Genomic DNA, 27,899 nt, shown 5'->3' with positions numbered 1-27,899 from the left:
AGAGGTTAAAGCATTCGCTCGTCACGCCGACGACCCGGGTTCGATAACCCACATGGGTACAATGTATATAAACCTGAAGGCTGCTTCTCACTATATATTAGACATGGCTTCTTTTCCCAGAATGACCGCATTTGAGGGTTTTGTTTTGCTCCCAGGTTTTACTTTTCGTAATTAAGACTTATTTCCCGGTTTTACTTTTTCGTAACTCTATATTAACATCAACATTCCAAATTCAGATGATATGTTAGTGTTTGAAATCAATTGAAAAATATCGTCAAAGATCAGCAAATGTGCAATTGTTTTCCCTAGCAGGATTGGTACCGTATATTTCAGATTCATAAGCGTACGCTCTACCTCACAGCCACCGGGCCGACAAAGAACGAGGGTTGAATTATGCATTTATAGTTAGGCCTACTGTCATTCAATTGATTTTACTAGCGCTTCAGCTACTGTTATGTAGCTTCATTACATGATCATCTAATTATCCATCACTGACGGTTTATATGTATAATAAAGCACTCCTCCTCGGTTATGGTTGGGAAAGTAAGCCCTCGACCATCGGATCTTACTTTCCCAACCATAACCTCTCGAGTCGTGCTTTATCCTACACCGTGTAAAGCCCATTTCTGGTGTTCCCCGTGGTGATATTGCTGGAATATTGCTAAAAGCGGCGTAAAACTAAACTCTCTCACTCACTCATCAATACGACGATATTCAGCACGCAACATACTGCAAACAACTTCGGAATTTCAACATAAAATACAAAACAACAAACAACCAAATCTTCTTGGTTCCACAGTAACTGTTGTCATTTATTGTCACTGAATGAACCATTATCACACACGAACCAGTTATCGGTCTGTCCCATCAGAGGCCAGCCTGTGGGGGGAACCTGTCTATCCTGAAGGGGGTAAGGCCGTACGAGGGCGTCTCCCCACACGCCAGCTGACCCAGTACCTTGCCCACCACAGGGGACAACTTGAACCCGTGACCTGGAAGAGAAGACAGCTATCATATGCATGTCTGTAATATTTACCCATGAAACATTAGATTTTCGAATTTAATTATTATTTAAATTACAATTTGATAATTTGACCCACCTGAGAAGCCGGCGCCGAGGACGATGTTGCGGGAGCTGGGAAGGTAGTCGATGACAGGGTGACAGTCAGGCGTGTTCTGAAACAGCATGATTGCTAATGATAAGAGTCTTAACCCGTGAAGATCCGGGTTAGAATTTGTCTGCGGTAGCCCATGATTGTAACAAGAGGCGACTAACCAGGTCCGGTGGGCAGGATTTCTGATTTGGTTGACACATATCATCGTATCGCAAGTTCGCAACTGTGTAGATCGATGCTCACGATGTCAATCACTGGATTATCTGGTTCAGACTCGATTATTTACAGACCGCCGTTATAAAGCTGGAAATTGGTAGGTGCGGCGTTAAACAACAAACAGACCTAGGAGCCCATCGGGCTCTGATTCTGTATAACTGCAACCACATGTTGCACGGTTCTCCGCACAAATGTTGGGTAATATTATGATATCATTTTTAAATTTCCAGTAACAATGATCTGAATAGCCCATTGAACGTACGAATGCTGAATATTATATCACGAGAAAGCACTATAAAAATAGTCCGTTTGGCATAGTGACACAGTGCACTGTTTGTTACGAGGGAGGAGTGCAGAGAAAGGGACAGCCAGGTGTTCGAGATGCACGTTCACAGGTTAATTTATTCATTAACCTGTGCTGTGCCGTCTCCATCCTTTCTCGAACACCTGGCTGTCCCTTTCTCTGCACTCCTCCCTCGTAACAAATAGTGAACTGTGTCAATATTTTAATGATAGATTGTTAAACAACTTTTTTATTTTTAGGCAAAAACCTCAATTCTTCAAAAACCTCACAGAGTTGGTATGATGTTTTGATTATGATCAGCGTTTCATTGAGTATTTTATGTTTATTAGTTTTCGAGTTAGATTGCAATTCATCGGTCCGCTTTTGAGCCAAACGGACTATACTTATGAATTATAAGCAGCATCCTCACGCAGCATAAGCGCGTTATTCACATTTCCAGCTACAGAGGTATACAGGGAATGAGTTCAATGTTTACCGAAGTCATGAAATATTTGTATCACACCAGCATCAGGAGTCGAACCCAGGACCAGGCTACCCAACCGCCCCTTGTGTTTCCAACATGTTTGTTTGTTCTTCAGCAACATTCAAGCGAATGACGACGGTCTTCAATTAATCCAGTCTCGATCAGCCAATCCGGTGATTGATATCATGAGCAGCTTAGTATCTACGCCTGGTACGACGACTCTCAATAAACCAAGTCCCCGATTCTGACGTCTTTTACGTCGCCTCAAACGATCAGCATAGGGTGTTGGAGGCCTTTTCCCACCCGGAATCCCCTTGAGGGGTGTCGAGGGTAGAAGATATGTTGTCTAACTGGGAGGGTCATATTAGGCTATGAAGACTGATGATGTATTTATAACGAACTTTTATTCATCAACATTGCAGTAGGGACTTATATGTTAAGGCACTGGAAACGTGTGTTTGTTTGTTTTTGGTTTAAGGCCGCACTCTGCAATATTTCAGCTATATGGTGGCGGTTTGTAAATAATCCAGACCGGACCAGAGAATCCAGTGATCAACAGCATGAGCATCGATCTAGGCAATGTTTTATTCGACGACTTGTTTAACGAAGTCAGCGAGCCTGACAATCCGTTCCCTTTAGTCGCCTCTTACGAGAAGCATAACCCATGCAGACCAATTTTAACCCGGATCTTCATGGGTGGCACTGAAAGAATGGGTGAATGATGTAGAATACCGTACCGTGTATATACATGTCTCAACAATAGACGGCGCTGGCTCCAGTCCAGGAAAGTGGTCTCGAACATAGTTCCTCATCCGATCAATCACCCACTTCGCGTCTACCTGGTCACGTGACTCGGCTTCCATTTCAGGACCGAGGTGAAGACAGATCTGCAGCAAATGCAACAAATTTCACTAATGTAGAAATGATTGGATAAATATTATTTAGGTCACTTTCTTTCACAGCTAATGAACACTACTTATGACACTGTTCAGTATAACAAAGAAAACAAAAAGAAGAGTTATTAGACACCTGTTCCGCTCCGGATTCTCAACTTGGAAATTAGGAACGGTTATCTGTTCCTACCTTCACGTATCTCTCCCTACCTTCACGTATCTCTCTCTACCTTCACGTAACTCTCCTTCCCGTCATGTATCTCTCCCTACCTTCACGTATATCTCTCCACCTTCACGTATCTCCCCTCAATATCACGTATCTCTCTCTACCTTCACGTATCTCTCCCTACCGAGTAACTTGGACACCTTCACGTATCCTCTTCCGAATTATTGGACCCTACCTTCACGGAATCTCTCTCTACCTTACGTAACTCTCCTTCCCTAAGTTCACGTATCTCTCCCTACCTTCACGTATCTCTCTCTACCTTCACGTAACTCTCCTTCCCGTCACGTATCTCTCCCTACCTTCACGTATCTCTCCTCTACCTTCACGTATCTCTCTCTACCTTCACGTATCTCCCCTCAACTTCACGTATCTCTCTCTACCTTCACGTATCTCCCCTCAAATTCACGTATCTCTCTCTACCTTAACGTAACTCTCCTTCCCTTCACGTATCTCTCCCTACCTTCACGTATCTCTCCCTACCTTCACGTATCTCTCCCTACCTTCACGTATCTCTCTCTACCATCACGTAACTCTCCTTCCCTTCACGTATCTCTCCCTACCTCTACGTATCTCTCTCTACCTTCACGTATCTCTCCCTACCTTCACGTATCTCTCCCTACCTTCACGTATCTCTCCCTACCTCCTACCTTCACGCATCTCTCCCAGCACCTTCACGTATCTCTCCCTACCTTCACGTATCTCTCATTACCTTCACGTATCTCTCCCTACCTTCACGTATCTCTCCCTACCTTCACGTATCTCTCCCTACCTTCACGTATCTCTCACTACCTTCACGTAACTCTCCCTACCTTCACGTAACTCTCCTTCCCTTCACGTATCTCTCCCTACCTTCACGTAACTCTCCCTACCTTCACGTATCTCTCCCTACCTTCACGTATCTTCCCTTACCTTCACATGTCCGGGGTACTCCTCGCTTGGAAGACCGTAAATAGGGTAACCATCATTGTCTTCATAAAATGTTGGCAGTTTACTAGCGCCATGACTACCCGGCTGTCGCTCCTTCCAGTACAACACACAGATCCGTACAACCTGGTTAGACAATCAATACTTCAGTACAACACACAGATCCGTACAACCTGGTTAGATGCTCAATACTTCAATACATGCCAGACAAATTGATAACGCGTAAGGTTTCTAGCAGTTAAAGGGATGGTATAAATCCAGCTAGGATCTGCAACCGTGCAGATGCGTGTAGTAGAAATCTCCACGGTCCCTAGTAGTACTAGTATCGTGGCTTTGGTTGCAATTGATCTCTGGCCCCTTTTATATATACAGTGTTAGTAACTAAACGTTTTTAATTTTCACATGCTCTCTGACTGGTTTTAAGTATATAATCTGATAATCTGGTTTTATCCTGTCCTCAGCTGAGCGAATTTTTACACCGTATAGATATATATAATGTATACTTTTCCCCTGGTCATGGCATGGCTGAGATATTTGCCGATATGATGAAGATTTTGACTCACTCCACTCATTTATTCATTTCAAAACATACTGACCACAAGGAATACATCTTACATGAATACATGATAACACGGACAAGTCCATGCATCTCTGCTGATAAAACCGCCTCCGCAGTGTAGTGGTCACAGCGTGCGCCCGGAGACTGGAAGGTCGCGGAATCGATCCCCGGCCGTGTCATACCAAAGACGTTAAAATATGGAACTTGTTGGTCCCTGCCTGGCGCTTGGCATTAATGGGAAAAGGACTGGTCGGCTCAGGTCAGTATAATAATGTCTGAGTGGGGTATTAAAAATAACCAGACTTGAGACAGCGAACCATTGGAATTTACGCTTATCTTCACAATTTTCCATATGGGAAACGCCAGAAAAGAATTCAGAAATTGTACCCATGTGAGGAATCAAACCAGGGTCTTCGACGTGACGAGCGAACGCTGTAACCACTTGGCTATCCCAGTATCCCTTACAAAATATAGTGAGTGAGTTTAGTTTTACGCCGCTTTTAGCAATATTCCAGCAATACCACGGCGGGGGACACCAGGAATTGGCTTCACGCATAGTACCCATGTGGAGAATCGAATCCGGGTCCTCGGCGTGACGAGATCATTAGGCTACCCCACCGCCCCTACAAGACAATGCAAATCTGTATAACCTATTACCAAGGACGTACAATAATAGGGTGGTACAGGGCTGTGAAAGTACGCTGGTCTACTCTGTATTTTCAAGCTGCGACACATATACTGGACTACATTAACGGGATCGGGTGGCTGACGTGGTTGACACATGTCATCTTTTCCCAATTGCGAATCAATATTCATGATGATGATCACTGGATTGTCTGATCTAGGCTGATTATTTACAGACCGCGGCCATATGGCTGGAATATTGCGAAGTGCGACGTAACACAACAAATAAACAAAACTAGTTTGACCAATAGCGACACACTGGTAAATATTTTCTAACGAAATGAAAGATACTGGCGAAGGGATAAAGACGATTTGAAGACATCACATTCGCAATTCCCCAAACAGGCCTCTTGCTGAGACATTAATTACTGAGCCATGCCCAGGTGAACAGAATTACCTTAAGTGGAAGCTTGACCCCAAATGGACGAAGTATATGGGACGCCCAGGGTCCTGGACATATGATCACGCTTCTACCCCGGTAACTGGCGTTGGGCGTGTCCAGGGTAACAATGTTACCACGTCTGATATTGGTTACCTTGGCACCGTCGATAAGCCGTCCGCCATATTTTTGGAACATCCCCTGAAACAGTTAATCAGTTATGGGTTACTTCACCTTCAGACCGTGATCAAAGACATGCAGTATGTGGCACGGCTCCCGCGGCGGAAAGCTATCAATATCTAATGCCATTTAGAAAGTGGTCAAATGTAACACATGTTATATTTGGGATTACAATTGGGAGCTGTGCCAATTTACACTTGTGAGAGGGGTACACAAAGTCTGTGGTCCAGACTACCAGTTGTCCGAGTTCATTTTTTAACATGTGTTACATTTGACCACTTTCTAAATGGCACTGTATATTCACAATACTCGTATTTCAACAGTATTATATTTCTCCATCGAGTTTTGATGTCATCGGTGCTTTGCCTTTCACATCCCTATTCATTTATGAGGTGAGGTGAGGTGAGGTGAGGTGAGGCGTGACGAATAAACCGTTAACCTCTAGACTACTCCATGGTCCCTTGCGATAAGTACTATCGTATCCCGCCAGGTGGACAAGCCAATGATACCAGGGCCTATATTTTTTTCTTAGCGAAGCTCTCTTAGCGCCATACATTAACGATAGTCTTAAGCGCCATACATTTCTACGTTAACAACCTTACGACTATCTTAAGCGCTTAATGAATGGGAGTTACGGTAACCTTGGCGCTAAGATCGCTTTGCCACAACGGCACCCTGGTCTTTGCTACCAGGGTTGAATGGATGAAGCAGCAAGCAGACTGATGTGAATTGATATTTTTCAGAATAATTGTGGATAAAGTACATCCGTTTTACTGATGTACTTAATCAGCTGTGAGGTGGGGTGAAATGGGGTTTAACGTCGTACTTAAGAATAGTTCGCTCGTATGACGACGTACATGCGTGTGTATGTGTGGCTGCTTGTACTAGCCCAGACCTAAGCTGGTTTTATAGTGCTAGCTCACTGAGATACCATGCCGCAGTTTAGCATGAATACCCCACTCAGACACATTATACTGACTCCGAGCCGACCAGTCCTTTTTCCCATTAATGCCAAGCGCCAGGCAGGGACCAACAAGTTCCATATTTTAACGTCTTTTGGTATGACACGGCCGGGGATCGAACCCGCGACCTTCCACTCTCCGGGCGCACGCTGTAACCACTACACTGCGGAGGCGGTTTTATCAGCAGAGATGCATGGACTTGTCCGTGTTATCATGTATTCATGTAAGGTGTATTCCTTGTGGTTAATATGTTTTGAATCAATAAATGAGTGAGTGAGTAAAAATTTACATCATATCGGCAATATCTCAGCCATGCCATGACCAGGGAAAAGTATACATTATATATCTATGTAAAATTCGCTCAAAGGACAGGATAAAAACCAGATTATCAGATTTTATACTTAAAACCAGTCAGAGAGCATGTGAAAATTGAAAAAACTTTTAGTTACTAACACTGTATAAAAAGGGGCCAGAGATCAATTGCAACCAAAGCCACGATACTAGTACTACTAGGGACCGTGGAGATTTCTACTACACGTGCATCTGCACGGTTGCAGATCCCTAGCTGGATTTATACCATCCCTTTAACTGCTAGAAACCTTACGCGTTATCAATTTGTCTGGCATGTTCAAATGTACTGCGATTAAAAACGGTGATGGATATAACTTTGAATGTGCCGAAAGGTCAATTGCTGATAGCAAATAACATCGAAGAATTTGGCGTCTTTTAAACTTTCAAAGGCATTACATTTAATTGTAGTGGGTGTTTGTGAGGTCTATTTTTTCTACAAAAATGAATATATTTTGTCTTATATAGCATCATCCTCAATAATCTCCAGGGTATACGTTCCGATAAATCTCCACTAGTACCCTGGATGCATCTACAGCTCGGCTCGATAATTGTATTACCTCCCTTTGCTGGCCTTTTATCCAATCAGGTGTCTACGCTGGGAAGTTGAGCGTACCAATCACAAGGCTTCTATCATAACTCACTTTCGCTTCTTTTATCTAACCGATTAAACTTGGCAACACAAATGTTGCAGAGATACTCTGAAAGAGATAGAAGGAGTTCTTGCATATACATGTATCCTGTCAATTTGTCTGTGTGATTTTCCCCTAAATCGGAGTCGCACAGCGAGCAAACCTTCGCTGCTTCTACCACCATCTTTAACACTGGCAAGCTCGGTTGTAACGGCATGTGTGAGAATGCTACTGTGAAAAAGCTGAGCCAGCAAAGGGAGGTAATAAATACACTCATGTGCCATATTAAAGTTCACAAAATGGCCGTCCCGAATTTTCACTAACTGTGCTGGGATGTAAATAAAGTTTGATTTGAACATAATGCCTGAAGCCACTTACCTGATATTTTCAGTATTTAGTAATACAGCCATTTACTGCATGTACAGCCCTCATTCGCTTAGGTAGAGTAGAATACAGTGATTTTATGTACTCTGGAGTAAGTGATGTCCAGATACCTTGAACATGATCTATCAGATCCTGCTTGGTATTTATTTCATGTGAATGTCTTAAATACCCTGATAGCCTGATTGTCAGAGTTCTCCATACATTTTAAGTAATATTACAGCCTGGGGACTGAGGAGGCCAATTAATTGTCTGAATGTCATTCTCACGTTTCCACTGAATTGTCTATCTAGAAACATGGACAGGACGACAATTGTCCTCTTGAAATATATAGCCCCAATATGCTGGAACATTGGCTATTACTGGCCAAAGGTTGCTGTCCAGTATATCTATATACTTTGTAGAGTTGATATGACCATCTACATCGACAAGGGTTCCAACACCTGCAAAACAAATACACCCCCAGAACATCACACTGAGACGTGGGGCAATTTTTATCCGTATACACACCAAGTCACCGGGGTTTCCACTTTTCTTCATTAGTCCTCCAAACAAAAACTTTCAGATGTTTTACTAAACAACTTGAGTCTTGTCTGAAAATATTACCCAAGACCAATCTCTGTTCACATTCCATCTCAAATGTGTTCTGGCAAAGGCTCTGCTCTTGAACCTGTTTTTCTTCTTCACAGCTCTTCTATGAAAACCATTTGCATGAAGACGCCTTTGTATTGTCCTCTTCGATAGTCTTACTTGAGATGTCTGGTTCCAAAGTGAAGATATATCCTGAAGAGACATTCTCCTATTACACTTAACAATCTTCAATACAGCTCTAGTATCTCTGTCAGTTGAGTTTCTTCTCCTGCCACTTCTTTGACGATTTTCTGTATTTCCTCCTTGAGAAAACCTCTTCAGAAATTTAGAGACAGTAAACCTATTAATTCCAGTTATTGTACCTATTTCACGTCCACTCTTTCCTTCTGAATTCAAACTTAATATGATCTTTTTCTGATAGGCAGTAAGATCTTTCCCTCTAGGTGCCATGACACTTTGAGCAGACGTCATACCAAGCACTTGAGAGTTATTCCCCTTTTGTTTACAAAATGTAACAGGTGTTAAGTCAAATTTGTACCCCCAAAACTTTCATACCCTATAACTATTGCTAAGATGAAATAAACTTTCATTTAAAAGAACCAGCTACTGTTGGCAAGAATCACAGCGGCCATTTTGTGAACTTGAATATGGCACATGAGTGAAGGTCCGCTCCTGAAAATGGAGGACGGTGATGCGTGTATACTTCAGCTTATATCACCTGGTAAGCAAGGAGCGCCTTGTCAGCCCGAAGAATTCCCCCGTCGGGGTCCACGATAGCGGCGTAGTTGTCGGGGTATGCCAGCATGGGGTAACGACGGCGGAAGTCAAGGGGTGGGAGGTACTGGAACGAAGCGCCGTGCCGCGTGAGGGAACTCACGTTATCCTGAAGGAAGACACCGTTATGTTCCCCCATCGCCAGGTAACCAGTGGGTCTACAGAGGAAATAATGCGTCAGTATCAACATGTCATGCTTCAGAGAAAAGACAATTATCTCAATAACGCTCACCCAGCCACAGTCCTCGAATACACACATCCCACCTGGGCTCTCTCCTCAACTCAACGCCTCCTACCCGGGCTCTCTCCTCAACTCAACGCCTCCTACCCACTCTCTCCCCTCATCTGAACATCTCCCACCCAGCTTCTCTCCTCACCACAACACCTCCCACCCGGCTTCTCACCTCACATCAACACCTCCCACCCGGCCGCTCTCCTCACCTGAACACCTCCCATCCGTCCTCTCTCCTCACCTCAACACCTCCCACCCGGCTTCTCACCTCACCTCAACACCTTCCACCCGGCCTCTCTCCTCTCCTGAACACCTCCCAACCGGCTTCTCTCCTGACCTCAACATCTCCCATCCAGTCTCTCTCCTCACCCGAATACCTGCAACCCGGCTTCTGTCCTCACCTCAACACCTTCCACCCGGCCTCTCTCCTAGCTGAACACCTCCAACCCGGCTTCTCTCCACACCTCAACACCTCCCACTCGGCCTTTCTCCTCACCTCAACACCTCCCACCCGGCTTCTCTCCTCACCTTCTCGCCTCAACTCAACACCTCCCATCCAGCTTCTCACCTCACCTGAACACCTTCCACCCGGCTTCTCACTTCACCTGAACACTCCCACACGGCCTCTCTCCTCATCTGAACACCTCCCATCCGGCTTCTCACCTCACCCCAACACTTCCCACCTCACCTGAACACACCCCACCCACCCCCCATCCGGCTTCTCTCCTTACCTGAACACCTCCCACCCGGCCTCTCTCCTCACCTGAACACCTCCCACACGGCCTCTCTCCTCACCTGAACACCTCCCACACGGCCTCTCTCCTCACCTGAACACCTCCCACACGGCCTCTCTCCTCACCTGAACACCTCCTCCCACACACCTGGCCTCTCTCCTCACCTGAACACCTCCCACACGGCCTCTCTCCTCACCTGAACACCTCCCACACGGCCTCTCTCCTCACCTGAACACCTCCCACACGGCCTCTCTCCTCACCTGAACACCTCCCACACGGCCTCTCTCCTCACCTGAACACCTCCCACACGGCCTCTCTCCTCACCTGAACACCTCTCTCCTCCCTCACCTGAACACCTCCCACACGGCCTCTCTCCTCACCTGAACACCTCCCACACGGCCTCTCTCCTCACCTGAACACCTCCCACACGGCCTCTCTCCTCACCTGAACACCTCCCACACGGCCTCTCTCCTCACCTGAACACCTCTCCCCACCTGAACACCTCCCACACGGCCTCTCTCCTCACCTGAACACCTCCCACACGGCTTCTCTCCTCACCTGAACACCTCCCACCCGGCTTCCTTCTCGAGCTGCCGCCAGATGTCGGTGGCTTCATGCATCATCTCTGTGTAGAAGTCCTGGGAGTAGGCCTTGCGGGTGATGCGGGACTGACCGTGGGAGCTGCCCCGGCTGTGTGGAAGGGGGAACTGAAATACGAGGGGTTGGCTTTCACATCACACAGGCGGTTACGTAAAGACGCATTACTAGTCATGTGGTTCTAGGCCCCGATCCACAAAGTGTTCGTAATGTTACGACATGTCGTAACTCTATATTTCTACCATAATCCTACGACTGTCGTACACACTTTGTGGACTTTGACCCAGTGCCTTAGATTGTTCTAATAGAGCAGACACGGAAACGTGTGTAAACACCGAGTAATTCTATCCTGCTTCACGAATGTAGGGAAGGTGTTAAGCTTTGATCATTTATCTTATCTTCTGCCACGAGTTAAAATACGCGTGAGCATAGTTTTACACCGCTGTTAGCAATATCTAAACAATACCATCAGCTATGAGCTTCACACGTTGCAACCATGTTGGGAATCGAACCTGGGTCTTGTTGGCGAGCGAGCGAACGCTTTGCCCTGTTGCCCTGATTCGTGTGAAATTACCCACGTGTACAACATGGAAGCACACATATATAGATAAGGCTTGTAGCTGGTATGGCCTGGTCTGGAGACCCAAGGTAATACGTATTTTTCCGTTCTATATATAAATAAGGCGACGAGATTTAGACCCAGATACCAGCAATCTGCAGCATTTGATACGAATCCCAAATCGTCAGAGGTGAAAATCAACATGATCTATAGCTACAGCTCTACCGATTCGTGTATGTCCCGTTTCGTATTTACCATACACACATTCAACGTGAATACGTTCATCATAACCATGTAGGTCAAGCGTGTGGATAGCGATTTATGAAATAATATTTACCTGTTCTAGCAACAGGGTCTTCTTCCCCCTCTTGGCCAGGTAATAGGCTGCTGCCGACCCCTCCACGCCGGCTCCCACAACCACAACGTCGTACACTACATCAGACATCGTCGACTGCGTCAGATCTACCAGAACGTGCAGCTGCAGTTATAAATATGGAGACGTGTTCATTATCTAGGACGCTGCTGGGTCGGCTTGTCTTATTGTCCTTGAAAGTGTAATTTGTCCTAAGCGAGGTGGAGATGTTTACGTAAATGAAGGCTAGATTTCCTTGTATTATGGGTCGTCGTGCTTTGGGTGATGTGTGTTGACATTATACGCCGCTAGGTTATTCCAGATACATTTGCAAACAGAGCCGCTCGTGTCGTGTCATAACCTGGGGTGACTATTGACGTGGATACAGCTATTACGATAGCGATAGTCTATTATTGTGACATTATTGTGACAAGGGGTGTGACGTGGCAACATGGCGGTTAACATTGCTATGAGTCTCACTCTGTTTTAAAATACAAGTTTTAGCGCTACAAGAGACATCTAGTTACACTATGTGGTTAGTATTTGAACTGTTTACCCACTAAGATGTCTAAAGGCAAACATAGCGATTCTCGAAAGGCTAACAAGAAGAAAAAGAGTCCCTATCGTCAGTGAGCGAGACAGACACGAATATGGGTGACACCCCGAGCCCACCCGCTTCTCAAGAAAGGAGCACGAGGAACCTGGTACGGCAATCTATGGACACGTTGTACTCTCAGGAACATATATTACAGCCCCATGTTTACCCTGCCCCCCAGGGACACTACAACCACCCAGGCCCCACACCTTACACTGGCCCCAACTACACCTACGCCGCTCCCACCCCGGTACCCGACATGACACTCATTATAGCCAAACTTGAAGGTATGGATAAGACACTGAGTAAACTGGACAAGATCGTAGCCGATATTTCATCCATCAAAGCTGACGTAGCCTCGTTAGAGATACGTGTGAGGGAGTTTGAGGAGGTGAGGGGGAGGGTTGACAAGTTAGAGGAGAGTGTCTCATTTGTCAGTGCTAGTTTCTTGGGGAACAGACAAAACTAGAATTGAAGGGGATGTTAAACAATTAAAGGACCAACTTCTATCTCAAGACAGGACACAAGACTCTTTCAAATTAGACATTTTTTAACTTACCTTACCAAAGGTCTTATGCATATTACCTTAAGCTCCGCTTAGAAGAGATCAGACAGTCGTTGATTCGCCATTCTCTAGAATGGCTGCCTCAGGTATCTACGAGTGTTTAGGCACGGAAGTGACGTCGTCTCCCCTCTCGCGCAAGCGCGGTCTATCCAAAAATCACTTTTACTTTAAGCGTGCTACATGTCAGACGTTTGTTTTCGCTAGCTTGTTACGTACTTTCTCTTTCAGATTTAAGTTATTGATTGCTTTTTGGTAGGTATGTTTTTTATTTCTTATTATTCTTCTCTGTGAGGGTGAAGAATATAATAAAAGTAAACTTCACCTACCTGGCTCATAGGCGCCTGACTCTGATATATTTATAAGTATGATCTATATATATAAGATATAAGAAAGATGTGTCAGTAAACGAAACAAAATGGCGGCTCGGCTCGGCTGGGTTTCGGTCTGACAAACGCTTCCATCGCTTTGACCGTTGAATAAACTGCACAATTTATGCTCAGTTGACCTCTGTAAAGTACCTTGCGTATCACTAACATGGTGATTATATTCTCATTTAAAGCTTTCAATAATTTTGCCGTCCATTCTCGCACGAATTCAGGACATATGCCCAGAAGTATACAAATCTCAGGCTACGGACCCGCACCGAATAGTAGAGCGAGTATCTGATTGGATAATATAGTCGCACGTTAAAAGAGGTGGGAATAATAGAAGACGCTATCCAATCAGAGACTCGCTCTGCTATTCGGTGCGGGTCTGTATCCTAAAATTTGTTTATTTCCGGGCATATGTCCTGACTTGATGCATGTTTGATGTATTGCATACTCCTATGTCTGTGTCTCTTTCATCATAATGTTCATGCTTGGTGTTGTATTCCTTCATATTTTTGCCTAATTTTGTGTTTTTATCACACGCTTCTCGGCTCAGTGGGGGCAGCCATCTTGGTTGTTTCTCTACTGTCTCGCCTGCTTAGACGTGCCCATTCTTGCTGTAGGGGGTGCTTCCATTTTACCTGCAGGGGTTTTTTTCGTTGTGTGTTTACGTTTTGTTACGTTTCCACTTTTTTTTGTGTTACAGCTTTGTGCATGACCCAGCAGTTTTGTAACATCTGCAGGGTGCAGAAATCTGCCAAGGATCCCCACCCGTGGTGTCCGGACAGCGCCACTGTCGTCTGTTCCCCTGACCAGCGCTGCTTTTTTTGCTCTCCGTTGTCTGTTGCTGATTTCAGGCCTACAAAGCAGCCAAGAAGAAACGGTTATCACAGCGCAAGAGGAAGATGTCGTCTCCTGGTTCTTCAGTGGGATCCCGATCCCCTCTTCCTCGGACGCCGGATGGACGTTCCTCTCCTGCAACAGTACAGACGCCTACCCCTGCGCTTCGTATGTTGACGCCTGACCCCAACAACCGTCCGGCGCTTTTGTTGATTTGTCTCGGCCAGATGCTCTATCACATCCGGAGGTTCAGAAGCTTTTGAGGACGCTCCTCTTGCCGGCTGCAGTGGAAGCCCAAGCCAGCGCCGTGCCAGCGCCTAGCGCTGCCCCTACGCCTAGCGCACTCCCGGCGCCGACGACTACAGCGCTCAGCTCTGATGTGGCTGGGTTGTTTTCTCAACCAGCGCTTTTGCCAGGGCCGACGCCAACGCCTATGTCGACGACAGTGCCTACGCCAACGCCATTGCCGACGCCAATGCCGACGCCGCTGGCAGGCTTCCATATCCCTAAGAAGACACCTGTCTCTACGTTGTCTAGAGAGGAAGACTTGCAGCGGCAATTAGTGGAAGAGCGTTCCCGATGCCAGGAGGCTGAGCGTTCCAGGCGTTCTAGGCATTCAGGCTCTAGGTCTCCTCGTCACCGCCGTTGATCCAGGAACCCTCGTCTTAGCTCTGATTCTTGTCATCGCCGGTGTCGTTCCGTTTCCAGGTCTCGCTCACCTAGACGTTCCAACGATAGGGAGAGGCGTTCTAGGTCGCCGACTCGTGGGAGGCGTTATCATCGGTCCCGTTTTAGGCCTCCTCCTGTGCGCCGCTCGCTGTGACGACCACGTTCTCCGACAGTTACGTTTAGCACTGATTCTCAGGTTTCATCAGAGCGCCCGACGCCTGCTGTCTTTGGCCAACGCTAAAATGCTCCGGCCGTGTGTTGGGACGACAATGATGAGCGTTATTTCTCTCCCGACTATAATGAGGAGACGTTACCAAAGGAAGAAGATGTGGGTACCTACCTCCCCCTATCCTCCGTGTTTGACTGGTTTGCTGATAGACTGCCGGACTGCCCTTCTCCCTCTTCAGGTGACAACTCGAGAGCTATTAGGACTTCTCCTGAATTACTCCTCCCGCCTCACCCGATGGTAGCCGATGCTGTGGCTTCTTTAGATGCGGATTTTGCAAAGCTTTCTCTCAATACGACTTTTAAGGCTCCTAAGTCACGGAAAGGAGACTATAAGATACATAGTTTGGATTTTGCCGATGGAGGCGCGGCTCACGATGAATCTCTCCGACGTTTATCGGGTTCTCCACAGTCGTCTTATCGTGTACAAGATTCCAAGATGTTAGCCATTGATGCAGAACTTAAGAGGACGTTAAAGCCCGTTTCGGCGTTGGCCTCAGCAACTTCGGCTGCTGCTTTGAATCTTACTGAAGACAATACGTCGAGGATTGAACACCTTACCACCCTGTTCCAGTGGCAGGGTAAGGTACTTCATGGTTTGCTGGCACACCTCAGGACGGCGTTGGCCATGACTACAGCTGTTAGGCGTACAGGTTTCCTCGAGCCTTGTTCCTGGCAGGAAGAGTTTAAAAGGAAACTCCTGAGAGCCCCTTTTGCGTCTCGCTTCATATTCGATGAAACATTCCCGAAGTCTATAAAGAACATGCAGAGCTTACGAATACGGCAGCGGCAGTGTTGGGTCATAAAGGTAAATGCACGTGCAGTTCATGATAGTTACCTGTGCACTGCACAGTGATAGACCGTTTGGATCATTCACATTGACTACTTCTAGCTGTCATCATGAAAGCTTATTCAGATGATGCTAAACGTTTAATTAGAAATGTGTTGAATTTTGTTTAAAAAGAGAGCAAACGTAGCAAACCGATTTATAAGGTGTCGGATTACATGAAACGTACAACTTTTGCTCTTGGCATGAAAAAGAACATCGTGCTAAAAATTGTGAAAAATAAACCAACAACCAATAAACAAAACCTTGTACAAAAAGGTAGGCATCCAAAGTTAGATTCTTTTAACATCAGGGTCATCAGCATAGCTGACCTACATTGACGAACGTTGACCTTTATGACCCAACACTGACGCTGTTACAGGTCATTGGCTCCCTCCCTCTGCAATCAGTCTGCGTTCTGCTGTTTATTTTTTTGACAGTTACATAGACAGATTCTTTAATACAAATGCATAAAATCGGTGATTTACAATGTGATTAGGTTGTCTGACAAAACATCCACTTGCACAGTTTGAGATCGATTGGATCATTGGATGAAGAGATATTTACAAAAAACCGGGTCCACATGCATTTCATGCCAAACTAATGATGGTTCATCAAGTTCTGCCAGTGAACTAAAATTTATCAATCTAAATGTATGTGAGCTGAGAAGAAAACTGCAGTATCCTGAATTCACTTCTCTATTAAACAAAGCTGATATAATTGGCCTACAAGAAACAAAAACAGATTCGCTTGATGAGCTAGAAATTGAAGGCTACAAATTATATCTTCACCATAGACCAGGCTTCCGTAGGAAGTCTGGTGGTATTGGGTTAGCAGTAAGAAACACCTTTTCTGACCATATCTCATTATATAACCATGAATGTGAATATATTATCTGGTATAGAATATCTAAAGAATTGCTCAATGTTGATAATGATCTTTATCTAGGTAATGTGTATTTACCACCAGATAGTTCTAGATATGCAAAAGATGATATGTTTCCCCTTGTAGAACAATCCATTTTACAAATGCTTGCTAAGAGTGATTACATTTTACTTATGGGTGATTTCAATGCTAGGACTAGACTATTGAAAGAGTATTGCACAGTTGACAAGCATATAATTGAAGAACTTGATATTGATATTGAAACTATGACAGATATTTTTGAACCTGAAAATATTCTTAATGCCTCTTCTCTCCCTATAACAAGAGCTAACTAAGATTTAGGAAAAGTTAATGCTTCAGGACTTAAGCTCATAGAGCTTTGTAAAACCACTAATATGTTTATATGCAATGGGAGACTATACAAAGATAAGGATAAAGGTAAAGTGACATGTAATGACTCAAGTTTAATTGACTATGTTTTATCCTCGCCACAATGTCTTCCATGTTTTGTTGATTTTGATGTTATTGATTTTTCACCTTTGTATTCAGATGTTCACTCTCCCATCACTTTCTCATTAAATATAGAATTAAACTCTAACTCAAAACAACCTGAGAATAGGCGGGGAAATGTAACAAACAATTCACCTAAAGAAGTTTCTACAAAACCAAAGCGGTATGACATAAATGAAGCAAAACATTTGTAAATAATATTAACAAAAACTCTGTCCTGGAATTAATCCATTTATTGCAATCAACATCAAGTCACGACGACCCAGCACGTGCAGTCAATGACTTTGCCTCTGGGTTAGCGCACCTTCTGGCTGACGCAGCACGTGCAACATTTGGTGTGAGACGCTCGCCTCCACCAGTGTCGACACGAGATTGCAATAATAAGCCTTGGTTTGGAAAAGAATGTCGAGAAAAACGTAAATGCTTTCAAAAATCAAAACGTTGGTATTTTAAAAGTAAGACGAATTCTAATAAGGCTGAATATCGCCGATGTTCAAAAGAATATAAGAAATGTCTGAATAAACATATAAACAAGTATAAAATGAATTCTCCCCCTGGATCAGAAAAAAACAAAAACATTCCCCTAAAGAATTCTGGAAAATACTAACAAAAAGTAACAAATATGATAATTCTGAAATACCAGACATAAATTAACTCTTTGAACATTTCAACTATATCAATAGTAAACAGACTACTCCTGATTTTGAAATAGATCAAGAAATTAAAGATTATGATGATCACATATTAAATGATGATATTACTTTGACAAAAGTGACATGCTATCAAAAAGCTAAAACGAAATAAATCTTCTGGTATTGATGGCATTGAAAATGACTATCTTATTGATTCCTCTGATCTACTTGGTCCTTTGTTTGTTGATTATTTCAATTTGATATTCTCCACAGGAATAATGCCTGAAGCATGGTTGACTGGCTCTATTAGACCTATATACAAAGGTAAAGGCCAGGTTTTAGCAAAGAACATTCCACAAACGACAACATATTTGTTTTGAACATGCTTACTCAGATTTTAAAGACCTGTAAAAGAAAGTTATATTGTGCGTTCATTGATTTTTCTAAAGCTTTCGATAATGTATGGAGGCTTGGACTTTGGCAAAAAATAGTTAACAATGGAATTACAGGTAATTTCTTACGCTTATACAAAACATGTATGCAAATATCAAATCTTGTGTATATTCAAAATATAAGTTTTCAGATTATTTTCCATGTTATTCGGGCGTCCGATAAAACGAAAGTCTTAATATATTTGGAAGTGGCCCTGCCAAAAATTGTAAACTAAAATTTGTCTTTGAACAATCTCCAGTTGAAATTGTAGATAACTATACTTATCTTGGAGTGACATTTAGTAGAAATAGGAAATTTATTCTATCAATCAAAACCGTGCAGCAAGCGCATCCAAAGCAATGTTTTGTCTTTTAAAAAATCTATAAATCATAATATCCCGTTGGACTGTTTACTTAAGGCATTTGATGTTATGATAGCCCAAATTCTTTTCCATTGGTGCGAAACTTGAGCATATGAAAATTTCAATATAATTGAAAAAACACACTTGAAATTTCTAAAATTGGCCAGCGGTTTACGAAACTCTACCCCTACTTTTATGGTATATGGAGAACTCGGAAGATTTCCTTTATGTATCACTGCGGCTAAGCGTATTATTTGTTACTGGCATAAACTTAATCATCCTGGAATGCAGCAGAAATTATCAAAACTGATCAACAATTATGCATATGTACAAAGTATCTTTGAGAATGATTTTGATCCCTGGATGCATCATGTTAAATCTTTATTAGATAAATGTGGCTTATGTTTTGTATTCTATTTAAGAAATAAAGTTCGCTCTACCCCAATGTGTTTTGTAATAAAGTATAGTTTTGCCCTGAACTATTATAATTAAAGCACGAGTGAATGAGTTTAGTTTTACGCCGCTTTTAGCAATATTCCAGCAATATCGCGGCGGGGGAGACCAGAAATGGGCTTCACACTATACCAATGTGATGAATCGAACCCGGGTCTTCGGCGTGACGAGCGATCGCTTTAACCACAAGGCTACCCCACCGCCCCCTATCATATAGTGATGTTACCAGGTGCTGGTGTAAAAGTGAGCGTATCCTGTCCGACCAGTGGCACCCGTCATAAACAAATGCTAAGGCAAGGCAATTATTCAACTGCAAACACTGAACGTGTGGTACACGTCAAAACAGGGAATTTCATCGGACATAATATTTGTCTCTGATGCGCGAAATTATGAAATTTGCTCCACATGTCCACCATAAAAGACTTTGAAAGCTTTACCGAGGCCTTGAATGTTGTACCTTGATTAAACGATACGAGCAAGAGTCGTACGACTTTCAAATCTTAGTCAAGGGAGCATCAGGGTTTTATTACTTCGAATCACAAACATGGTGGTCCCGGACACCCTTAATTATTACTCGTTAAGAATTGTATATTTAGGTAATTTCTTTAGAGCCTGGATTGTGTTATTGATCACGTGGACCACAGGCAAACTGTAGCGCAAATTGGGTTGCGTAATAGATAGAAAATGACCTGTCTTCCTATATGCGAGCACAGCGAACAAAGGTTGGCATTGTACTTCCCTCTCTTCGGTGCGAAAAATATTGTCAACGCGTGGTATATGGTCGACTGGGGAATTAGCTCATGTTTAGGATGAGGTGTACGTACAATACGTTGACAAGACGAAGGAATACGTTGAGTTCAAACTTCTTTAGTTACATGACAAACAAATACACAAGACATAAATGTGGTGAGCGGAGTACCTGCTCAACCCCAGGACGTTTCCTACGAGCGGCATTCACCTGCTCGTGGTCGTCCCTACAGACAGTCGGAATACCGGACTCGTACTCCTTCATTGTCTAGATGTGAGCATACTATATATATAAGTATATCTACAGTTTTTGACAACAATGGACAGGCGATGACTCAACAATGGACAGATAGAAAAAAACAATAGCACTTCCTTGACCAGTTGATGTGATGGCAGACACGGCCAAGGGGGATGACCAATTAGGTTATAAATGTCATATACAGTAATTCATTGCCTGACAAGTCAATGTACAATGCGGAAGTGATAAGGATTGCATAGAATACAGATTAGCATCATATAAATAATTACAATAAAGTCTCACATGTCTTGAGTACATAGTTTTTTACTTTTTAAATATTTGAACGATGGCTGTCCTGAATTAGTCCCTATAACAACTCCCCTCTGCTCCGTAAACCTTGAAACGCTAGTAACTCTGATGTCATCATTATCCTGAATTCATATATTTTATTTGAAGGCAAAAATTACCGTGAGACAGCACGTTCTCAGCTAGTGGAGAATCAAAACATCCCAACCTTCAAATGCGTGGCCAAAACAGAGGAGCTACACCAACAGTGCTTCCCTACAGCCGCCGGACTACCCGGCAGAAGGTGAAGACTCTACCGCATCAGTTCCCCCAACTAACCATATCAACGGTGAATCTCAGGATATTCAGGATAGTCCAAGTGAACGAGTCAACTTAACCCATACAATGCCATCACTACCGATCCTTCTAGCAAAGTTCTCTGGTGCCTCTGGAGAAAATTTTAAAGTGTGGGTGCAGAGACTAAAGGCTACAATTAAGGCCCACAAACTTGATGAGCTCAGTCAAAAACTGCTTCTCCATTCACATTTGGATGGCGAAGCAAAAGTGTTTTTTGACTCACTTTCAGAGGACTTCGAGGAAACTCCTCTAGATAACTTTCTGTCATTGTTGGACAACAGGTGTTCCCCATCAAAATACACCAAGGAAAGTTGGAGACAGTGGATCAATACCTCGACAGGGTACAAAAACGCATTCTGGGAGTCACCATCCAAAAGGATATCCTCGTATCCTATGTCACCAAGGGCTTGCACCCTTCATACCATCTCTGGGTAAGAGGTAAGGATCCACAGTCCCTGGATGAGATAAGACAACATGCCAAGTTCGTTGAACAGCACCACACCATAACTCAGCAAGGAGATTCCAAAGAAGTTGACCAGATAGTCGTTTTAGCATTGGCAGCACACACACAGGCTCAGCAGATGAATCATGGACAGTCACCATATCAATGGCAGGACAACACTAACCAGATGGACCAGTCGCCTTATCAAGGCCAAAATGGCTATAATCACTCACGGCCAGATCGTCCATTGAACAGTCAACGCCCCCATCTATTCCAGTCAGATCATCAACAGATGACATACAATCGCCAAGGCCAACGGCAGCAATCAACCTACATACAGCATCACCCACGACAACAGCCCCACTTCAATGGATCAAAGGGAAATAACTCCAGTTTCAAGAAAGGCAACGGCAGGAGAAGGCGTGAAGATGAACGATGCTATAAATGTGGTAAGATTGAGAGATGTTATCCGCCAGAATCATGCCCCCATTTAACTTTATTTGTGGAATATGGAGGATGAAAGGCCACCACACCAGTCTGCGTAAGAATAAATCTTCCCCAATAGGATAAGGTGCCTGATTCTCATCGAGGTGAGGTCAGGCAAGTTGAAGAAGTTCACTTAGTTGCCCCAATTGACAAAAATACCATATTAGCATCCATTAACTCAGCAAAGATAAAGGCATTGGTAGATACTGGAGCATCTATATCATGTATAAAACTTAGCTATCTTCAAAAAAACAGGTTATTCGCAAGAGCAGTTAGGCCCCACAGATTTCTTGAATGTGACAGGAGTAGGAGGTGAAGTTCATTCAGTGTTAGGTACAATCACACTGCCTGTTAGAGTGGCAAATGCCACTTTTGATCACAAATTTCATGTCTTTTAGTACCTTCACCATGCACTTATCTTAGTCTTTGATTTCATGGAAATCAACAAAGCACATATCGACATTGGTCACGGCACATTTTCACTTTATGATAACCTCTTTTCTGTCAGTCTGGTAGAAACTAACTCTGGCCTTGCTAGATCACTTAAATCTTGCAAACTTGCACCTAAACAAGAATGTGATATCCCTGTCATCCTTTCTCGGACTCCACCAAGAAGTGTTTGTTTACTTGAACCTGTTGCGCAACGCTCATCTCAAATCCTGGGAGCTAAGTGCTTAGTTTTCCTTCATGGCAAGAAAACCAGGATGCGCATCTTTAACCTATCAGAAGAGGAAATATTTATCCCTAGAAACAGAGTGCTAGCAACAGTCTCCCATATTCAGGAAGACTCCATTCATACCTTGACTGATTCCAAGCAGTCAAATGCCATCCCATCTATTGATACTGTTACTGTGAAGTCCAGTGCTAAAGACCATATTCAGTTTGATCTAAGTGATTCCGACCTTTCCGACAATGAAAAACGGCAACTGCATCTGTTCCTGCAGACCGAAAGAGATGTCTTTGCCACAGACTGGAAGGAATTAGGTAAGACCTATCTTCATTATCATTCGATAGAGACAGGTAGTGGTGATCCTGTCGGGATGCCCTTCTACCGACAGTCTGTTCAGATAAGACAGGAATGTGCTAAACAGGTAGAGCAAATGTTGGAAGCAGGTATTATTCAGCCAAGTGAGTCCCGGTGGCGCTCACCAGTAGTTATGGTTGAAAAGAAAGACGGATCCTTAAGATTTGCCGTGGATTATCGAAAATTAAATGCCATCACGAAACCGGTATACTATCCTCTACCAAGATTTGATGATGTCATTGATACAATTGGCCAATCCCAGGCAAAACTTTTTTCTATTCTGGATTGTGCAAGTGGATTCCGGCAAATTCCATTGCATCCTGAAACCAAACACAAGTCGGCATTTATTACACAGGAAGGTGTTTGAATTCAATCGGTTATCTTTTGGCTTAAAGAATGCACCTATGGCTTTTCAGTCAACTTTGGCTCAAGCTCTCCGAGCAATCAATTGGAAATTTGTATTGATATATACTAGCCACATAAAGAAACTGTGTATTGTCAAAATATTATCCCAGTTGATAAGTACGATAACAATGTCAAAGGTACGTATAAACTTTAACGGAGGGATCATAAGACCATAACAAGTCTGGAGAATGTCAATTGAAAAGTCAATCACAATGACGTCACGAGTCCACAAGCGGGACAGGGGTCAAACGACCATGTCACAAGCTCAATAACGGGTATGTCCACCATCGGCATTGAGAACAGCAGTGCATCGACGACACATAGAGCATATCAAACGTGCAAGGAAGGCTTGTGGGATGTCACGCCATTTCTCTTGATTCTCTCAAGTTCTGTTGCAAGGTCAAGGACGTTATCTGTCGGATGAGGAAGACGGCGTAGACGTCGATCCATCTCGTCCCAAACATGCTCTTTCGGGGAGAGATCCAGTGAATTTGCAGGCTAAGGCAGTAAGTCAACGTTGTGGTGTTGCAAGAAATCCATAGCAACGCTTGACGTATGGAAGGGGGAGGGTGCATTGTCCTGTTGGAATGTTAACCCAGGGCCATGACGTTGCAGAAAAGGAATTGCCACAGGTCGAAGAATCTGATCCCTGTAGCCCACACCAGTTAAGTTGCCCTGAACAATCACCAAAGGAGTTCTTTGGCGTGCTGTTATTCCGACCGAAATCATCACGGAACCACCACCAAAGCGATTCCTCTCAAGACACAGGCCTGTGCATAACGTTCTCCCACGCGTCTATAGGCACGTTGACGTCCATCACTATGGGAAATGTTAAACCTGGATTTATCTGTAAAAAACATTTCTCCACCAAAACAAGTGTCTGCGGACATGATTTCGGAACCACATTCGGCGAGCTTGTCAATGACGTTGTGTCAGGATAGGCCGTATGGCGGGACGTCGTGGTCTGATCCCGTGATGACGTAAACGTTGTCGAACTGTGTTGGGATGGATACGGCGAAGTCCTGGGATGGACACAACGTCATCGACAAGCTCGCCGAATGTGGTTCCGAAGTCATGTCCGCAGACACTTGTTTTGGTGGAGAAATGTTGTTTTACAGATAAATCCAGGTTTAACATTTCCCATAGTGATGGACGTCAACGTGCCTACAGACGCGTGGGAGAACATTATGCACAGGCCTGTGTCTTGGAGAGGAATCGCTTTGATGGTGGATCCGTGATGATTTGGGGTGGAATAACAGCACGCCAAAGAACTCCTTTGGTGATTGTTCAGGGCAACTTTACTGGTGTGGGCTACAGGGATCAGATTCTTCGTTTGACCCCTGTCCCGCTTGTGGACATTGTGATTGTGATTGACTTTTCAATTGAAATTCTCCAGACTTGTTATGGTCTCATGATCCCTCCATTAAAGTTTATATGTACCTTTGACATTGTTATCGTACTTATCAACTGGGATAATATTTTGACAATGCACAGTTTCTTTATGTGGCTAGTATATTTGGAGAAGAAAGAAGTGCCACTTGAGTAAACAGAAGCCCAGATTAAAGGATTAGTCGGACGTGCCATGGAATATGACATTGTCAACAAATACACTGTATCATATCTACTCCCCCAAGCACAGAGGTGCTAAACCAGGCAGACCTTCTTCAGTGACACAGTTGGCAGTTCCCACCCAGGACCGTAAAGAACTGCTAGCTGCATATCATGACTCACAAGTCGGGGAAGGGATTCCACAAGACAAGCAATTCAGCAGAAATACTTCTGGCCCAACATGTACAATTAACACTAGGTGTTATAAATAGTGCTAGGAGATAGAGACGGCCGCTCTACTTCACCCCAGACTTATCTCAACCCGTTCTTGTATCTTTTTCCTCAGGTAATCTGAAGATCTGGATCTTTTTCCAATGGCTCATGCTGCTTACTACTTCTACTCTTGCTTCCGATGAGATCATACAGCGTGTCAACTATGGTGTTATTTTCAAACCCATTGCTCATATTCAATTTGCCAGTGAATATCGGCATCATACGTACCAACTTGACACCCCGTCAACGTTTAACATTACGTCAGTCAATGGATGTCATAATGACAATACAACTTGTCATCTTGTTAAATTGATTCAGTCCCAACTCAATTCTATAAAGATGAGATGTTCAACAATGTTGAACGAAACAGTATTTCAAATTAATCAAATACTACAGATCTCATCATTCCCAAAAGGACAAAGGTTCAAACGGGCACTATTAGGCTTTATTGGCCAACTTTCAAAATCTTTGTTTGGCACTGCAACATCTATTGCAGAGGTTAAAACATAGTCGGGCCTTCATCTTGAACACGTTTATTGAATTATTGTCCGCAGACTCTTTTGTACATGACGCCGCAGCGTAGGTAGAATTCAACTTGATACGGTTCAAACTGTATAAATAAAATAAACAATTATAAAAATACAGCTGAACAATTTCCACTGCTAAATCAATATCTTGACTACTCAGATAAACGCAATGTATCTGTAAATATAACGAAAATATGGAACACGAACCCACGTGCCTGACATGACAAAACTGAAATTATTCTAAACTCATATAAATTCATCAAACTTAACACGCTTTGTGACCCTATCAACAATGTTCATCAATATAAATAATAACCATCAACTACTTACAAATTTTTCTTGGCCCCTTGACCCTCTACAAAATTGAATCACCGCAGTGACACCAGCCATGTGCTTTAGTCGACCTCAGTCGCCCGGATCAAACTACAGATAATATATAACTCAATAAGAATAATATCAAAAGTCTCTGAACTGTTCACCGAGTGAGTGAGTGAGTATGGTTTTACGCAGCTTCCAGCTATATTCCAGCAATATCACTGCGGGGGACACCACAAATGAGCTTCACACAATTAGCCCATGAGGGGAATCGAACCCGGGTCTTCGGCGTGACGAGCGAACGCCCCAACCACTAGGCCATCCCACCGCCTCTCTGAATTGTTCACTGAATATCCTCAGTGTTTGATCACATATCAGACAAGTCACTCAGACACTGTTTTGAGTAGACACAGTTTATGCACTGGTCTTACATACGTCGTTCCTCTTGAAGTAAGTTCAACCGTTCTGACAAGACCATCTTTGCCAGGGAATGTTTTGATAACTCTACCCAGCGGCCACATATTACGTGGGGTGTTCTCATTCATCACGAGAACAATATCTCCAACACCAAGGTTGTAGGTCTGTTTGCGCCATTTTGCCTGAACTGTAACGTTGGTAAGTATTCGCTTGCAACCAACGCTTCCAGAAAACATCTGCAAGGAACTGAATATGTTTCCATCGTCGGCGATAGACATCATGTATATGGAATTCACCTGGTGGCATTGTATGACACGACCGCAGTAAAAGTAAATGGTTTGGAGACAGTGGCTCTGGGTCGTTTGTATTGTCTGATACTACTGTAATCGGTCTGCTGTTGACTATAGATTCCACCTCGCAGAATAATGTATGCAGACCATCATCGTGCAGACCATGGTCGCCATTCAACAGCCCATTAAGAACTTTCCTCACCGTTCTTATCTGACGTTCCCAAACGCCTCCCATATGCGATGCTGTAGGAGGATTGAACTCCCAATGAATATTCTTCTGTGTGAGGTAGTTCTGTATTTTGCTTTCATTCCATGAATTGATTGCTTCCCTCAATTCCCTGTGTGCTCCCTTGAAGTTCGAACCATTATCAGATCTGATTTTCTCAGGTTTTCCTCGTCGACTCTCAAACCGTCGTAATGCATTTATGAAAGAGTTTGTGTCCATTGATTCCAGTTTCTCAATATGAATAGCTCTGGTGGTTAAGCATGTAAAGAGACACCCATACCGTTTCACTAGAGCCCGTCCTCTTTTGACTTCAAATGGCCCGAAGCAGTACACGCCGACATAGGTAAATGGGGGTGCCCTGCAGTAACCCTATCAGATGGAAGGTCAGCCATTCTTTGGATATTCTTCAGACCTTGAACACGCTTGCAATGTACACAGTTTCTCAGAATCTCATTTATTGTCGTACGAGCACTGATAATCCAGAACCTTTGTCTCATGTGAGATAAGACATGTTCCCTCCCGGAATGGCCAAGAAGCTCATGATAGTGATGTCCAATCAGCCTGGCAACATGATGTGCTTTAGGAGAATCATCTGATGCTTAGCCTGTTCTGGTATTTCGGCGTACTTGAGACGGCCTCCAGCACACACAATTCCGTGAGAGTTCATCACAGGTTCGAGTCTGTAAATTGAGCTAGTTTTCTTCACAGGGTGACCTCCTGTAAGATCATTGATCTCATCAGAGAAATGACATCTTTGAAGAAACTTCACCACCTCATACTCAGCAGTTCTGATTTCTTCAACAGTTAGTGGATTCTTTGAAACTCTTTGATCAGATTTCAGATTTCTATACCT

The 27,899-nt window shown here is 43.7% G+C and overlaps 2 protein-coding genes and 1 long non-coding RNA gene across 3 annotated transcripts; 2 read left to right on the top strand and 1 right to left on the bottom strand.

Moving 5' to 3' along the window:
* Positions 1–784: 784 nt before the first annotated feature.
* On the bottom strand, positions 785–13,589 carry LOC124272993 (peroxisomal sarcosine oxidase-like). The gene is made up of 9 exons (XM_046708228.1): positions 13,260–13,589; positions 12,091–12,231; positions 11,156–11,304; positions 9,576–9,789; positions 5,782–5,964; positions 4,127–4,267; positions 2,836–2,985; positions 1,101–1,176; positions 785–992 (listed from the first exon to the last, which is right to left on the bottom strand). The coding sequence occupies exons 1-9, from the start codon at positions 13,278–13,280 to the stop codon at positions 868–870; spliced, it is 1,200 nt and encodes a 399-aa protein (XP_046564184.1). The 5' UTR covers positions 13,281–13,589; the 3' UTR covers positions 785–867.
* LOC124272997 lies at positions 7,910–27,899 on the top strand. The gene is made up of 4 exons (XR_006897516.1): positions 7,910–7,988; positions 14,360–14,363; positions 24,116–24,119; positions 27,888–27,899. It is a non-coding gene; the product is annotated as an uncharacterized LOC124272997 (long non-coding RNA).
* Positions 14,277–16,099, top strand: LOC124272996 (putative uncharacterized protein DDB_G0290521). Its single transcript, XM_046708230.1, has 2 exons — positions 14,277–14,584; positions 14,683–16,099. The coding sequence occupies exons 1-2, from the start codon at positions 14,539–14,541 to the stop codon at positions 15,120–15,122; spliced, it is 486 nt and encodes a 161-aa protein (XP_046564186.1). The 5' UTR covers positions 14,277–14,538; the 3' UTR covers positions 15,123–16,099.

The sequence above is a fragment of the Haliotis rubra genome, unplaced genomic scaffold, assembly GCF_003918875.1.
Source record: "Haliotis rubra isolate DU_JTF1 unplaced genomic scaffold, ASM391887v1 Scf175, whole genome shotgun sequence".
NCBI lineage: Eukaryota > Metazoa > Mollusca > Gastropoda > Lepetellida > Haliotidae > Haliotis > Haliotis rubra.
The sequence above is the reverse complement of the archived record's forward strand: the minus strand, read 5'-3'. Positions and strand labels throughout refer to the sequence as shown.